General features: G+C 36.3%; 1 protein-coding gene across 1 annotated transcript in view; it reads right to left on the reverse strand.

Annotated features, from left to right (window-relative positions):
- LOC139717793 (protein white-like) overlaps positions 1-13407 on the reverse strand; it is a 45807-nt gene extending 32400 nt beyond the window's left edge. Inside the window, exon 1 of the mRNA XM_071629293.1 lies at positions 13254-13407. Within this exon, the coding sequence (XP_071485394.1) occupies positions 13254-13407 (154 nt within the window). The remainder of the gene's footprint in view (positions 1-13253) is intronic.
- Between the last annotated feature and the right edge of the window lie 1677 nt (positions 13408-15084).

Consider the following 15084-nt stretch of genomic DNA (forward strand, 5'->3'; position numbering starts at 1 on the left):
GTTGAGATGTTAACATTGTTGTATAAGGGCGTTGGTAATGCACCGAATAAATACTGTTGCATAAAGATTCCCGTTTGAAAGCAGATTATATCTTGAATTGGTAATGTATTCATATTTTTTTTTGATAATGCAGATGTTTGCGACAAGTAATGTGAGTGGGTTATAATACGGAAAGCTTTTTTCTTGCGACAAATGCATGCGTTTTACATTCTTTTTAGTTGAATGGCCCCAGACGGGAGTGCAATAACTCAAAATAGATGAAATGGAAATGGTCGTCTGAGTATTTCAACTATTGTGGATTATGATATGAAACGAGAATTCCATCGTGTGAGATCCCTTCTTTTTAAATTTACTGAAGTGAAGGAATCAAACAAAAACACTGCTAATCCCGCAAGCTGTACATTCGGTATATACATAAGAACCTGACTGCATGGGATTTAAATGGATAAAACTCACGTTGTTACTCTTCGGACTGTTTGATGAGCAAAAATAGTAAAACTGAATTGAATAGAACCAAAAAAAAAGCATTTCGCCTACAAACTTGCACGGTACATACAGGGGTTGTATATAATAACCACCACTATACGAATAATTGATGACATTGTTCACGAATCACCTATACACTCACGCATAATATTCACCACACATGATACGAATTGACAACGATCAATCCATTGGGACTCACCTATATACCAAAGAAACATACTCTATATACAAATCATATACGAATGAATTAACTTAACCGAAGCAAATTAATCAGACGCTCTGCTTGTCATTACTCCTCACAAATGCAAGGCACTATGCCCCAGGGAACGGCACCTGACAGTACGATAGATTTACCGAAATCAGTGGAAATGATTATGAGCACATTCGACCGTACATGGCACTGCATGGTGAATGAAGTTAAACGATGTGGGCGAGGTTTCTCCCCCTTTCAAGTTGAAGAGAAGTTGTGGCTTACAGAAATCATTTTGGAGATAGCGATGTTGCATAAAGTCACCATAAAGTGTAGATAACAGTAATGCCCGATTGTATTTTGCTAGAAATGTAGATGTATAATTATTGTGTAGATTGCCGGGTGTGCTGAACCAAGGATGGATTTTGGGTGTATAGACTTATTTTTTTCTTCTTTGAACATCGTGTTGGCTTATTTTCTATGATCGTGCAAAGCTTGAACAGCATAATTACATCCTCCAGCTGTGTTACAATATATTTTCTTTTATGATAGATACGATATTGATTATTGAATTCATATTACGATGATGATTATTATATTGTTCCGTCGGTAAGTCACTTATGACTAAACGTGGTATTCTGTTTTTACATATCACTAGGGCGTTGTCGCTTTTATTCGTTTTTCCCATCATTGAGGGATTGCATTGAGGAAAGAAGGATCCAAGGTTTACATTTTATATGACATTATGGAAATCGTACTGACTTTCACCTTTAACAATATTTTAATGTAGTCTGCGCTGGCAAGAAGATTGTGAGCGCGTAATACTTGATGAACACTGCTTCGATTTAAAAAAAATGATTTGATGGTCAAAGTTTGCTTTTATGCATCTTGTATGGTCGGTTACGGAAAAAACAGAAATGTATATACCTATATGAATATATATCGCTGAAATGTGAATTTACATGCCGTTTATGCAAGAGTCAAGAATATCCACCGGACTGACGAAATGATTGAACAGAATTAACAGAAACGCACCAAAAAAAAAAAAAAAAATACATATGCGGGGAGATTTCTTTGCTTGTATGTTTTTGGGGGTTTTGACTTGCTTTTTTGTAGCGACTGGCACGATCATAAAATGTATGCTACATGAAAAAGTCTAATATAATCGCAGTGTATAACGATACACACAAAAAAAAACCAGTAAACTGTGAAACGTAGATGGTCCGATCAAGTTTATTATTTCTTTACTTCGAGTGTACTCAAAGAACTGGCGAACACGTACCAAATTATTGCATAGCCCAAAAATATCATATGTTGCAAACGTTCGACTGTAATTTTGAGAGGGAGGATCAAATATCACGCGGTGATGAAATGAAAAAGTGTTTTCAGGAGATGACGCTGTCAATGATTACTGCAAGTGGTTATTTGGACATGAATCGAACGTGGATTTATAGCACGTAATTCAAACGCTACGACGGGGTCTTTGTTCAAAAGTATGTATACAGTGCCAAATCTCATTTTCACCGTTCAGATCATAAAAAATGCCTCTGGCTTTTACGTCAAAAACATTTGCGTTGTTAGAACTGAAACAAAGTGTTGTCTTTTTTTTTCACACGATAAAAAGAAAGAAAGAAAGAAAAAAGACAGAAACAACAATGAAGAGGAGAATTCTTGAGAACCACATGCAATTACTTCAGAGGCTCCTATATTCGACATTCTTAATTTCTCACCGGTAAATACCAAACATGCTCCATCTTCAACTTTTTCATACACAGCTGTACCTATGGTATAGCCAGCTACTTGAGAAAACTGTGCGCGTCAAGTGTCAGCAAATGCTTTTCATGTAAGATGCAAGACCCACTCTGGTATCGTACTATTTGTGTTGTGTATAATTCATTATATTGTAATGATCGAGTGTCGCTTGCCATATTTTTGATGGTGTGAGTAATGTTCAACTCGATATTGAAAGTTTAACTATGTTGAGGAGAGTAAAGATGATTGTGACAGGTGATGATGTAGGCCTAGTAGGTAAAACACGTATCTGAAAATGACTGTACTTATGCGATGGCTTTATTTTGACTTTTCAGGAGAAAAAAAGATACCGATGTGTGACTTTACTTTTGAAGATTTAATTTTTAATGTATAGTCGTAACAAGATTGATTTTACAAAATGGATTAAAAAAAGCAGACATACGAGGAACGAGAGCATTGACTATAAAACTAGAATATAAAGACTAAAAAAAAAAACGGAGAGTGAATTGTGTGAGAGGGGGTAGATTTGAAGTGTTCTAAAAAAAAAGAAGAATAACTGAAGGTAGTGTGGAATTATTTTGCGCTTGATTTCTTCACAATGCATTATCATCGAATGCTTTAAAACAGGATGCTCACACTGAAGTGAAAAACAAAATTCATCAACAAGAAAGACCAAAGTTGCCGCTCCCTGCCTGGGTTATTGAGCTGGAAAAGACATTGATGGAGCTTCTTGAAAAGAGGAGGCAAGCACGATGCTTTCGATGTGGAAAGGTGGGACATTGGAAGAGAGAGTGCCCTGTTAGACTGAAAAACAAAAACACGCAGGTAAGAAATTTGGAAAAACAGTGTCTCTGTCAGACCCGTTAGATCGCACAAAATTCGTGTCCAACAAGAGAATCATAACGCATGATTTTAAAACTATACCGTGTATATGATGGTTATTGTCAAACCAATAAATCAATCGAGTTTCTTCCACTACTTTTTTTTTTAGATTACATTACTCTCGGTGAACTTTAATCTGCATATTGCGATGAGAAAGACTAATGTAGATTTCTTATAAGCGGATTTTATAAGGGGCAGAAGAGTATATCGTATTGAACATTTTCTGTGAATATCGTTAGTTTAATCATAATTACGTACTTCCATATCTTTGACAAGATTCCGCTGTGATTTTTTTTTTCGATTTTCGCAACCTTATTTTAATGTAAACAAAGAGAAATACTGCATGCTTGTTACGTTACCCTCGTGTATTCTATGCCACTGTATAGTTTAACTCTGCCTATCCCCATTTCAGTTCAAGAGCTACTGTAACGCTTTTTGGTACAACGCCTTTTTTTCTTTACAAAATAATGTGACGTATTGCAAATATATAGGATGAATTGCACTTTAATAAATACTTAGGTGAAAGTTTTCGTGTTAATATCGAATCTGTGATTGTTTAAAACAGTATATTGTTGTCAAATATGACAACAATCAGTTGTAACGAAATTGACACCTACCACAATCTGTTATAAACTTGTAATTTTCTGTTATATATGTGACCCTACACCACAAATGAACAAAAAGTTGCCAGACATGAATTTTTAGTTAAGACCATATTCTGAGAGAGCAGACTTTAAGCTTGAAAATGATGTATAAATAAAATCAAATGGACTCTCCTAACTTATCTAAAGAGTGGAAAGAACGCACATACTCCGGAAAAGTGTGAACTGAGAAAAGAGGCTCTGAAGTGCAGTGTCCATTCAAGCGCTAAATCTTTACCAAGCCATGCTGGCTGTGCGATGAATGGGACAAAAAAACAGGAAGTAAACCACTGGAGTAACAACAATGAAGGGATTATCAGATTAAACTGAAATTAAGCATGCCTCATTAACACATTCTGTCCATGGGGCATAAGTAATGCCAACTTTCAAAGCAGTAGCGTTATCTTTTCAAAAGTTATTCGAGTTGAAAGTGAAGAGTGTGTACCAGGTTTTCAGAAATGAAAAGGGGACTCGAAAGACACACCTAATCACACTATTCTACCAACAATGGTCGAGATAAACTGCTAAAAAAACACACTTTCCCGCCCGTTTCATGATCCCAAATTTTAGCATATTGTAAAAGAAGACTTGCTCTTTGAGAAAATATGAAAAAGTCAAGATCGGCTAGGTTGCCCAATTTCACTTATTTTCAGTCCTCACGCAAAATCAGTGTGCGACTTTTTGTTCGTTTTGTGATGCACGGTCACATATAATATGACAGAAATATAATATACTATATAAAATACATGATATATAATAATATGTTTTGAAAGAACGATATGTCGATATATTTTGTTAAAGTTTGGCAAAACTCAATACAATGTAGTCTTATATTATGTTTGTTTGTTTGTTCGTTCGTTCGTTTCATTTTCAATCTGGCAAGATTATATAATGGATAGTCCATTTTCGGCTGTACTAGCTGGTCTTCCCTTGGGTTCTGCTGCATGGATGACGCGACGGAACGACTACTAAAGCGTATTATACATCCTGCTCTTTACCGTGAATGAATGGAGCGGCATCTTCTACGCGCATGGGTTATGACCTTATCATACACGAGATCTCCGTTTGAATCAAACGAGTAGGGAAATCCATTTTTTGTTTCGTTAGATAACCGTAACGTTCACGATGGTTAAAAGCATTAGCCACTGAATGATTATAGCAAAAAGCGTAAGTTCCAACCGTCAAATTAAGCATGTCATGATACCGTATCTCCTGTAAATCAAAGTGGAATTGTTTTTTAAAGTTTGAACTGTTTATGCATGCAACTTAGTAGAAATTAGTATTCGTGTATCCTTGTCCTTGTCCTGTAGGACTGGCAATTCGCCTAGTTTTTCAATGACAAAATTGATCATGCGAGTAAATTGTAGAAAAAAAAAATGTGTAGGGCGTACAAACACTGACAAAGTTATCTCTCTTATAATTATGATTAAACGCCAAAATGATTCAAGGATGAAATAATTACAGGAGAAATAACAATATCTTAATTTGTAAGGACCTTTTTATGTTTGACGAATATTTCATACTGCATTGATTTACACTTGTACGGTTGTTTGTCCTGCTCAGTCGCATTTCTTAACGATTAAAATATTTTGTAACTCGTCAGAATGTCTTTGGTACTTGGAGATTCAATTTGATAGTTGATTTGAGTGTCTTGATATACCTATGTGTTGTGAACGTTTAAACATACAGTCATTCAAGTGTGTAAATGTCTTAAATGAAAGGACAAGAGGAAATGAAGCAGTTTGAAAAAAAAAACTGAAACGTGGTCTATTTCTCGTTCATAAACATAGCTAATATTGTGAACAAAGGAATTACAATCTTTGAAAATGTGTTATTTTTCTGACTGCACTATGATAAGCTCTTATGCAACATCGCTATCTCCAAAATGATTTCTGTAAGCCACAACTTCTCTTCAACTTGAAAGGGGGAGAAACCTCGCCCACATCGTTTAACTTCATTCACCATGCAGTGCCATGTACGGTCGAATGTGCTCATAATCATTTCCACTGATTTCGGTAAATCTATCGTACTGTCAGGTGCCGTTCCCTGGGGCATAGTGCCTTGCATTTGTGAGGGGTAATGACAAGCAGAGCGTCTGATTAATTTGCTTCGGTTAAGTTAATTCATTCGTATATGATTTGTATATAGAGTATGTTTCTTTGGTATATAGGTGAGTCCCAATGGATTGATCGTTGTCAATTCGTATCATGTGTGGTGAATATTATGCGTGAGTGTATAGGTGATTCGTGAACAATGTCATCAATTATTCGTATAGTGGTGGTTATTATTATACAACCCCTGTATGTACCGTGCAAGTTTGTAGGCGAAATGCTTTTTTTTTGGTTCTATTCAATTCAGTTTTACTATTTTTGCTCATCAAACAGTCCGAAGAGTAACAACGTGAGTTTTATACATTTAAATCCCATGCAGTCAGGTTCTTATGTATATACCGAATGTACAGCTTGCGGGATTAGCAGTGTTTTTGTTTGATTCCTTCACTTCAGTAAATTTAAAAAGAAGGGATCTCACACGATGGAATTCTCGTTTCATATCATAATCCACAATAGTTGAAATACTCAGACGACCATTTCCATTTCATCTATTTTGAGTTATTGCACTCCCGTCTGGGGCCATTCAACTAAAAAGAATGTAAAACGCGTGCATTTGTCGCAAGAAAAAGCTTTCCGTATTATAACCCACTCACATTACTTGTCGCAAACATCTGCATTATCAAAAAAAAAAATATGAATACATTACCGATTCAAGATATAATCTGCTTTCAAACGGGAATTTTTATGCAACAGTATTTATTCGGTGCATTACCAACGCCCTTATACAACAATGTTAACATCTCAACAGCAACATTCATTCTAATAATACAAGAACCAAAAAAATTCATCCTCCCCTCTACCGAACTGAACTACCCAAGTCAACGATTTCTTTTTATCAAGGTTCCATTTTGTTGAATGATTTACCAAAGGAACTGAAAAACTGCAAATCATTGCCGCATTTCATAAAGAATTTTAGACGCACTTTCGTACTTAATAGCAACATAGTTTTGTATATTCTGCCAGTATTTCACTGTCTTCTTTTTTCCTCCTTTAGCCTGCTTTGATTGTGTACCGTTTGTGTCCTATGTATTTTGTACCTATATATTATTGTAAGTTGAAAAAGTCTTGTATTTACTTTGGGGCCTATTCCCAACCAGCCTGAAATACCTTAATTGGTCCCCCACAATGAATTTATTTATACTATGACTTGAAATGCAATGATCGTCTTTTTAATGTGGAAATAAATGAAATGAAATGATGGTATTTTTCTTGACAGAACTAACAGAGACGTATCACAGGTATCCTTCCATTACAATTCACCAAATCAGGAGACCAAACTCGTAAAAACAATCAGTAAACGATATGCATAAAATCACGACATCGACTTGTCACGGTGTTATAGCCCACCAGCACAATGACAGCGAATCTGCCGTCGGTCGAAAGCAAAGAAGTTATGTAATACGCACGAAGCTGCTTGACCTCACTCTCTTCCTCAATACAAGCGCACGAGATGTACGTTGTTTCTATATGTTATACCATATCATTGCAGTTTTCACATCAATTTCAATTCAGTTTTAGTGTATAGCCCACCAGCACAATGACATCGAATCTGCCGTCGGTCGGAAGCAAAGAAGTTATGTAATACAATGTACATATACGAAGCTGCTTGACCTCACACTCTTCCTCAATACAAGCGCACGAGAAGATGTACGTTCTTTCTATATGTTATACCATATCATTGCAGTTTTCACATCAACATACTGTTATTTTGTTTTACATGGAAAATATTCTCTTATATTCTGATAATAATCAGTATACCGGGCACTCGTTGATGCGCCAATTCCACATGACAAAATAATTATGTACTCAAGGCGCAGTAGGAAAAGTAAATTATGGAATACAAAAGTAATTACACACGCATGTACATAAAAATAAATGAAACAATAATGATGACAAAAAACAACAACTATAATCTGCATTTTGTATGCTCGAAAGCGGTTACGAACAAATGAGTCATGAGTGCAACTTTTCAAAAAAGTTAACATTCGAAGTGCAATGGATAGCCTGATTCAACTGATTCCACTGGTAAGGTACGTCTAGCATAGGTGGTTCAACAATGTTCTGATTTCAACGTTTGATCTCAAAATATATCCAGTGCATTTTCTTTAGATTTCGTTAAAGTTGCCTTATGTAATGTTTCAAATCATTGGTGCTTGTTAACAGCGGCAGACCCCTCTGCAGTTAGGCAATCGTGATACATCCCGATTTCATTCACACCCAGACTTTCAACCATTTCAACCCTAATCTATAAAATTCGTACTTTCTTCCAAAATAGAGATACTTTAATGGATTCATCGATCATGCCTCCTCCTGCACGAAGATAAAAATAAACATAAAATAGTGAGAAAAAAATCACACGGTCAAATAGAATAATTCCTAAGGAATACAAAACATAATATCGTTTCGTACACAATCAGTCTGCAATATTTGGATACACTGCCCTATGGGTTGCGGCGTCATAGAATCGATTAATCGTGAGAAATCGGCGAGTTTGCATACGTCATCGGCATGTAGGTTTAGTTTTGCCGCGTTACCTCTTTGTAATTACGATTGACAGCTTTTGTTTTCACGTTCATATTTTGCCCATGATCTTACTATTTCACGCTATTTGCAAATATTCACAGAAAATGTTTAACACAATATGATATTACTATTTCACGCTATTTGCATTCATCACACCCATATTCCTTCTTTATGACATTGTTTGTATATGATCCGATACGAAATATATTCAATAAATATATTCAATGTGTAAGCGCTGCCATAGGTCTACAATACAGCTTTATCAATACAGTCTTGGCAGAAAGTGTTACTAGTATACGAAATATAAAACTGAATATCACGCAGCCTCGACGCATGGTAAGTGGACGAGCCCGGGCAGAATCGGCCGACCATACGTTCATGACTATCATGACATTGTTACGCGCGAGTACAGACACGAACGCAAGAGCAGCTCTCGCTGCTGGGTGTATCGAAGCTGTGTTCGGATACAATGTACAGGTAGGGTTGTATATAAAAACGACAGAGAACAACCAAGCAACTTCTCAACTATGAGTGAGTGCATTCGCATTGGCGGATGAACAATATTGTCCATTCTCGTTCTTATGCGTAAAGGAATTGGGGGCATCGACAGTTCTCGGGAAATTGCGGAAGGAACGGGTTAAAGTAAAGTGTATAGACCTATTATGTTATTGGTATATCTTGGGTTGATTTTAAGTACCTTTGTAATATAGACCTACATATATATGTTATTGGTATATCTCGGATAATTTTTTAGTACATTTGTAATACTAATTCTTAAACCAAGTACATACGTCTCTGCCATGTTCCTCGTATATCACTTGTGTTACCAATAAAAAAGACGATAAATAACGAAAATCCATATAACTCGGTTGCTATTTGTTGTATAGACATAGCTTGCTTGTATAACCGATACAGAGGAAAGCGATTTAAAAAAAAGTCGACTTTTCGCTGCCTTGTAGCTAAGCTGTATATGTACTGTATATAGTCCTATCTAGTCATTACAAGCATAGAATCATTAAAACTAAATAATTCGATAGATTCATTATCGATGATATATTCTCATTGTGTTTACAATGCTTTCTAACCTAACATATTATACCACACGTAACATATAGAAGATAAAAAATAAAGAGGAAAATAAAGAAATGCATAAAAGAACGTCATTCAAAATCATTTTTGTATATATATATAAATATATATCATTCTCCTCATCCATTCAGAAAAAAATAAAGAAATACCAACGAACGTCTTTACGTACATCGATGTTTGATGTATATTCCACGCATGTCCACCATTAAGAAAAAAAAATGAAGAAAAAAATGAAGAAGAAGACAAAGAAATATGAAAAAGCCCCTTATACCGAATCCAAACCACATCACACGTTATAACATATACAACCGTCACCAAGACATTTTCACCCATTCACTCAACACATCACCCAAAAAATTTCTAAGTTTCCAACATATGTCGGACTTAGACAAAATATCAACATCACATCACACGTTATAACATAGGACCGTCACCAAAATTTCGGCCAATTTCTTAACTACAGCGTCCTATGGAGAAATTCAAAGTCCAACTTTAACACAGGGCCTATGGAAAATGAACACCCCGATTCACCTACAACACGCGATTTCCCATAGGGCGTCACCATTTAGACTGCTATAACTACTCAGGTATGAGGTGCAGAAGGGGAACCCTGTATAGAGGTCCATATTTGCACCTTATAGGGTGTTGAATATAGGGTGCTGAATAAGAACCCCCAAAAATAGAACCCTAAATGGAGCCGCTGGTGTTACAACGATATGAACCAGAAAGGGTGCAAATTTGCACCTGAATTTTTGTTCACCCTATGGGGCGCAGAAAGGGAACCCAATGGAGGGGTGCAAATATGCACCATTATATGGTGTTAAATATAGGGTGCTAAATAAGCACCCCCAAAAATAGAACCCTAAATGGAGCCGCTGGTGTTACAACGATATGAACCCTATTGGGTGCAGAAAGGGAACCCAATAGAGGGGTGCAAATATGCACCATATAATAATTATGGTGTTAAATATAGGGTGCTAAATAAGCACCCCAAAAAATAGAACCCTAAATGGAGCCGCTGGTGTTACAACGATATGCACCCTCTAGGGTGCAAATTAGAACCGTAATTTCTCTGTGTGTACGCAAAGCCAGACTACGAGTTCTTTTCACTCAAAAGATCACCTATTTGCTGTACATGCACCCGATTAAATATAGTCCCTTCAAATTCCATTAGAAAAAAAACTCTCATCTTCCAACCCAAATGTAGTTTGTAGAGGAATTCATAATCATACTTTTGTACTCAATATCTGCAGCTATTCACTTTTGTTGTCATACTGCATTTCTGATTTTTAATTGATTTTTTCTTCATTTATTTTGGTATCTTTGGTACGATTTTGTGAAGCGGTCAGGGACATCCCATTTTATTTACAGGTATGAACCCTCTAGTTGTTACAAAGAAGAACCATAGGCCCTTATACTGTGACTAGAGCTATGAGACAAGCGGTACACGCACAACCACGTGACTTCAGGAGACAGCGCTATCTCGCACACTCACCCTTTTCTCGCTGTAAATCTCGAAAGATACAGTGGGCTCCCGTTATAACGAAGTCATCGGGACCGGCACTTTTACTTCGTTTTATCGAAATTTCGTCATAAATGAATAAACAAATAAAAAAATAGAGCGGATAATATTACGGCCTGAACTTTTACTTCGTTGTAAGCGGAACTTCGTTATAACCGTGTTCGTTATGACCAGTAGTGCACTGAATAAATCTATTGCATAATGACCTAAAATGTTAGACTCAGTAGATAACCTGTCTCTCTTGCAATCAAAATAATGGACGCAGGATTCCATTCCAGTGTGTGTAGCTGAGCGTTTTCGATGTAATTAACTAGACAACCAACTTTAAAGGGGATGGCTAGTAACTGATCAGTGGGAATCAGTGGGAATGCTGGGGGATGATTGTTCCAGTTCTTGTGAGATTCATTTAAGAGCACATTATATATCTATTGTTGTGTGAAAATTGATTCTGAAGCAAATAATTTTCACACAACAATAGATATATAATGTACTCTTAAATGAATAGCACAACAACTGGAACAATCATCCCCCAGCCTTCCCAGTGATCACTTACTAGCCATCCCCTTTAACATAATCATATTGACTTAACATAATCATATTGATGATTAGCCCGATGTTTATATAGTTTCCTCTATCTTTCTTCTTTGTCTTCCATTACGAATTCCATGTTTCTTGTGTAATGCATTGCAATTAATCTATGTTGATCTCAGGCTGATTATACAATCATTTTTGGTGTATCAGAAGTTACTGTGTATTTACAATATCATATAGCATTTGTCAAGGGATCATTTTCAATAGGCCTACAATTATCATTTTGTGCTTCTAATGATTACGCCACAATCATACTTGATATTAGATATTTATGCAAATTTTGTAAATTCGATTTAGTGTTTAAAGCTCAAGTGAATAAAATAAACTAGATGCCTTAATAAGAAAGTCAGTTTGAATGTGATGATTTCAAATGTTGTATATTTTACCATCTTTTGTAAGGGGCAAAACAATCCTATCCCTTGGATAGAACAGAAAATGGAGGACCTGTACAGGGGAGTAACAAAATAATGCTTTCGGGGTGCAAACCCGCTGAAATAGTCCTCGATAACACTATACACATACAGGGAAACGGTCGATGAACACCGAACAATCTCTTGTTTAGTCCCAAGCTACTGACAGTCAGCGAACAGTACCAACCAGGCACGTGGTGCTATATACAAGAAGAACCAAATAATTATGCTAAATCTCGTAACCTCGGTTAATTAGTTCTGCTGGTATCATACCCGCATATACAGTCACTAAGAACAGACCCCCCCCCCCCCCCCCCACCAAACACACCCACACACTCAGACAACACGAAGTCATTGCTTCTTCTAAGCACAATGATGATGACAATTATAGCTTCTACGCATAGATATGCGAGAGGAGCCTACCATTACCAACACTCCAACACTGTCTGTTATCCAGTCTGCTTGCATTTGCATCAAGAAAGAAGAAAACGTTATCAATTTTCGTGTCCCAAGGATGTAAGCACCAAGTAAAAATCAGAGCATTAGCTACAGTCAGGATTGCGTTAAACAATAACCTAGAGTACAATTTATACCCAATCTAGCAGTCCTAAAACCTGTTCGACCTTACATTCAAGTTATAACATCTTTCACATATTCTTAATCTTTACAGACACAAACATTTGAGGTGGTTACGGTTCGTTATTCCGATGATTTGTTACTCCAGAAATTTTTTATTCCGAAGGATTAGTAATCAGAACATGAAGTAAGGTTCGTCATTCTGAAGGTTCGTTACTTCAGAGATTTCTTTTTTATTCCGAAGGTTCAGTAATCAGAATGATTATAAAGGTTAATTAATCCGAAGATAAAAAAGTAGGGTTCGTTATTTCGAAGTTTCGCTAATCCTATAGAATGAACTAAGGTTCGTAATTCCTAAGGTTCGTTAGTACGCACCCTCTTCCCCCCAACATTATTTCTTTTTCGGATTAATGAACCTTCAGAGTAACAAACATCACCCTATTTGAGAGAAGTGTTAGTCTACATTATCATACGCCCTACCTTCTTTCAGAATACGCGTTGGCGGAGGTGAAGGGCGCCCTCGTAATTTGTCAATGGGACCTCGTTTGGGTTCAAAGGTCACGGTGATGTCACTCCAGGTGAGCGTCAATCGCCGGTCGACAGGAATGGAACTCAAGCTGCTGTGGTATGCCATTGTCCTGAAGAGAGAAGCACACGATATATGATATGTCAAAGGCAGTTTAGGCCTCTTGGGAAAAAAAGGGAAGAATTCCTTTTTTAAATTCTTTATTCGAATTTCGTTCCATTTCATATCACAAAATTCACTTTCATAGAAACAAAAACAAAACATTATGCAAAGACAAACTGCATCATACACAGCATTGTACAAAATAATGTCAATCTTACACTATATAAAGACAAAATGCAGTGACACAAACATTGTGCAAAATAATGTCAAACTTACATTGTGACTCTTTTAACCAAAGAAAACGAAATCCGCTTTCTGTTTTTGTTTTTTTAACACACATATATTCTCGCAAAATGCCCGCAAAACGCGGACATGATAGATAGTTTGCTCAAAACAAACGAGGCATATTCCATTGCTTCTCAAAGGAAAAAAAAAAGAAATCGAGGCCATTTGCGAGAAACACATACGCACATGCACACACACACCACACACACCACACACACACACACACACACACACACACAAGGCTAACATGCACCCCCCCCCCCACCCGCCCTAAATCCTTCAGCCCTCAGGTTTCATGTGAATTCACCCCAAAACACACCACATAAAGACACACACACACACACACACATATACATATACACACACACACACACAAACACACAAGTATGTATGTATGTATATGATATATATATATATATATATATATATATATACAGTTAACTACTAAATTATTCATATCCCTCAGAAATTATTAGTTTTGAGCAGATTTCTTATTAGTGAAGGATGGAGTGCATGATGGTGATTGGGTGTTAACTCCTTACTTGTATTTGTCCTATATAAATTGACATTAATTCCAGTTTCATCTCATTTGCATAACAATAGAAATGTTGAGATATAACATCCAATCCCCCACCACTCAATCCTTCATTCTCATTTTGTCATATATACAGTATAGAAAAGATGTCGAAGTATAGGGTAGTAATGCATTTCAGTCCAACAGTGCTCTTTACTCAGACCAAATTTTCGACGCATACATACGTCTTCCTCATTGTCGACCCTGAGGAAGACGTACTATGTATGCGTCGAAAATTTGGTCTGAATAAATAACACTGTACTACCCTACTTCGTCGTCTTTACTGTACTGGTACCAACACGCGGACTACAAACATCAGTGTATATATATATATATATATATATATATATATATACGGATTCAGTAAGGTATATTCCTGAAGAGCGCATATACACTCAGCAAAAAAAAGAAAGTAAACACTTTTCAAGTTTATCTTTCTCATAGACTATCTGGCTAAAGATGGTGTTTTATATACTATGTTAAAGGTAATTTAATTAGATACCAACCTTGTAGGTCAATGAAAATGTTAACTTTACGCATGAGTGAACACATTCGTTTTTCTCTTCCAAGGCACGAAAGTAAAAATTGCAAAATGGACAAGTTGTTATTCAAGCGTATTTGCCCTCCCATATAATAATAAGAACAAAAGACAAATTTAACACAAAAGAAATGCAAATCAATTTGCAAAAATCAACCTATGATCTCAATAATGTCTCTGTAACCCTCAAAACATAAAGAAAGGCAAAAAATAATAGAGGAAACTGAAGAATCTTCTGTCAAATCCGCAGTCAAAAGACATAAGAGAAAATTATGGTTACAAAGAA

Source organism: Diadema antillarum, unplaced genomic scaffold (assembly GCF_040938485.1).
Source record: "Diadema antillarum isolate AM-2024a unplaced genomic scaffold, OU_Dant_1.0 scf00000082, whole genome shotgun sequence".
In the NCBI taxonomy this organism is placed as follows: Eukaryota; Metazoa; Echinodermata; class Echinoidea; order Diadematoida; family Diadematidae; genus Diadema; species Diadema antillarum.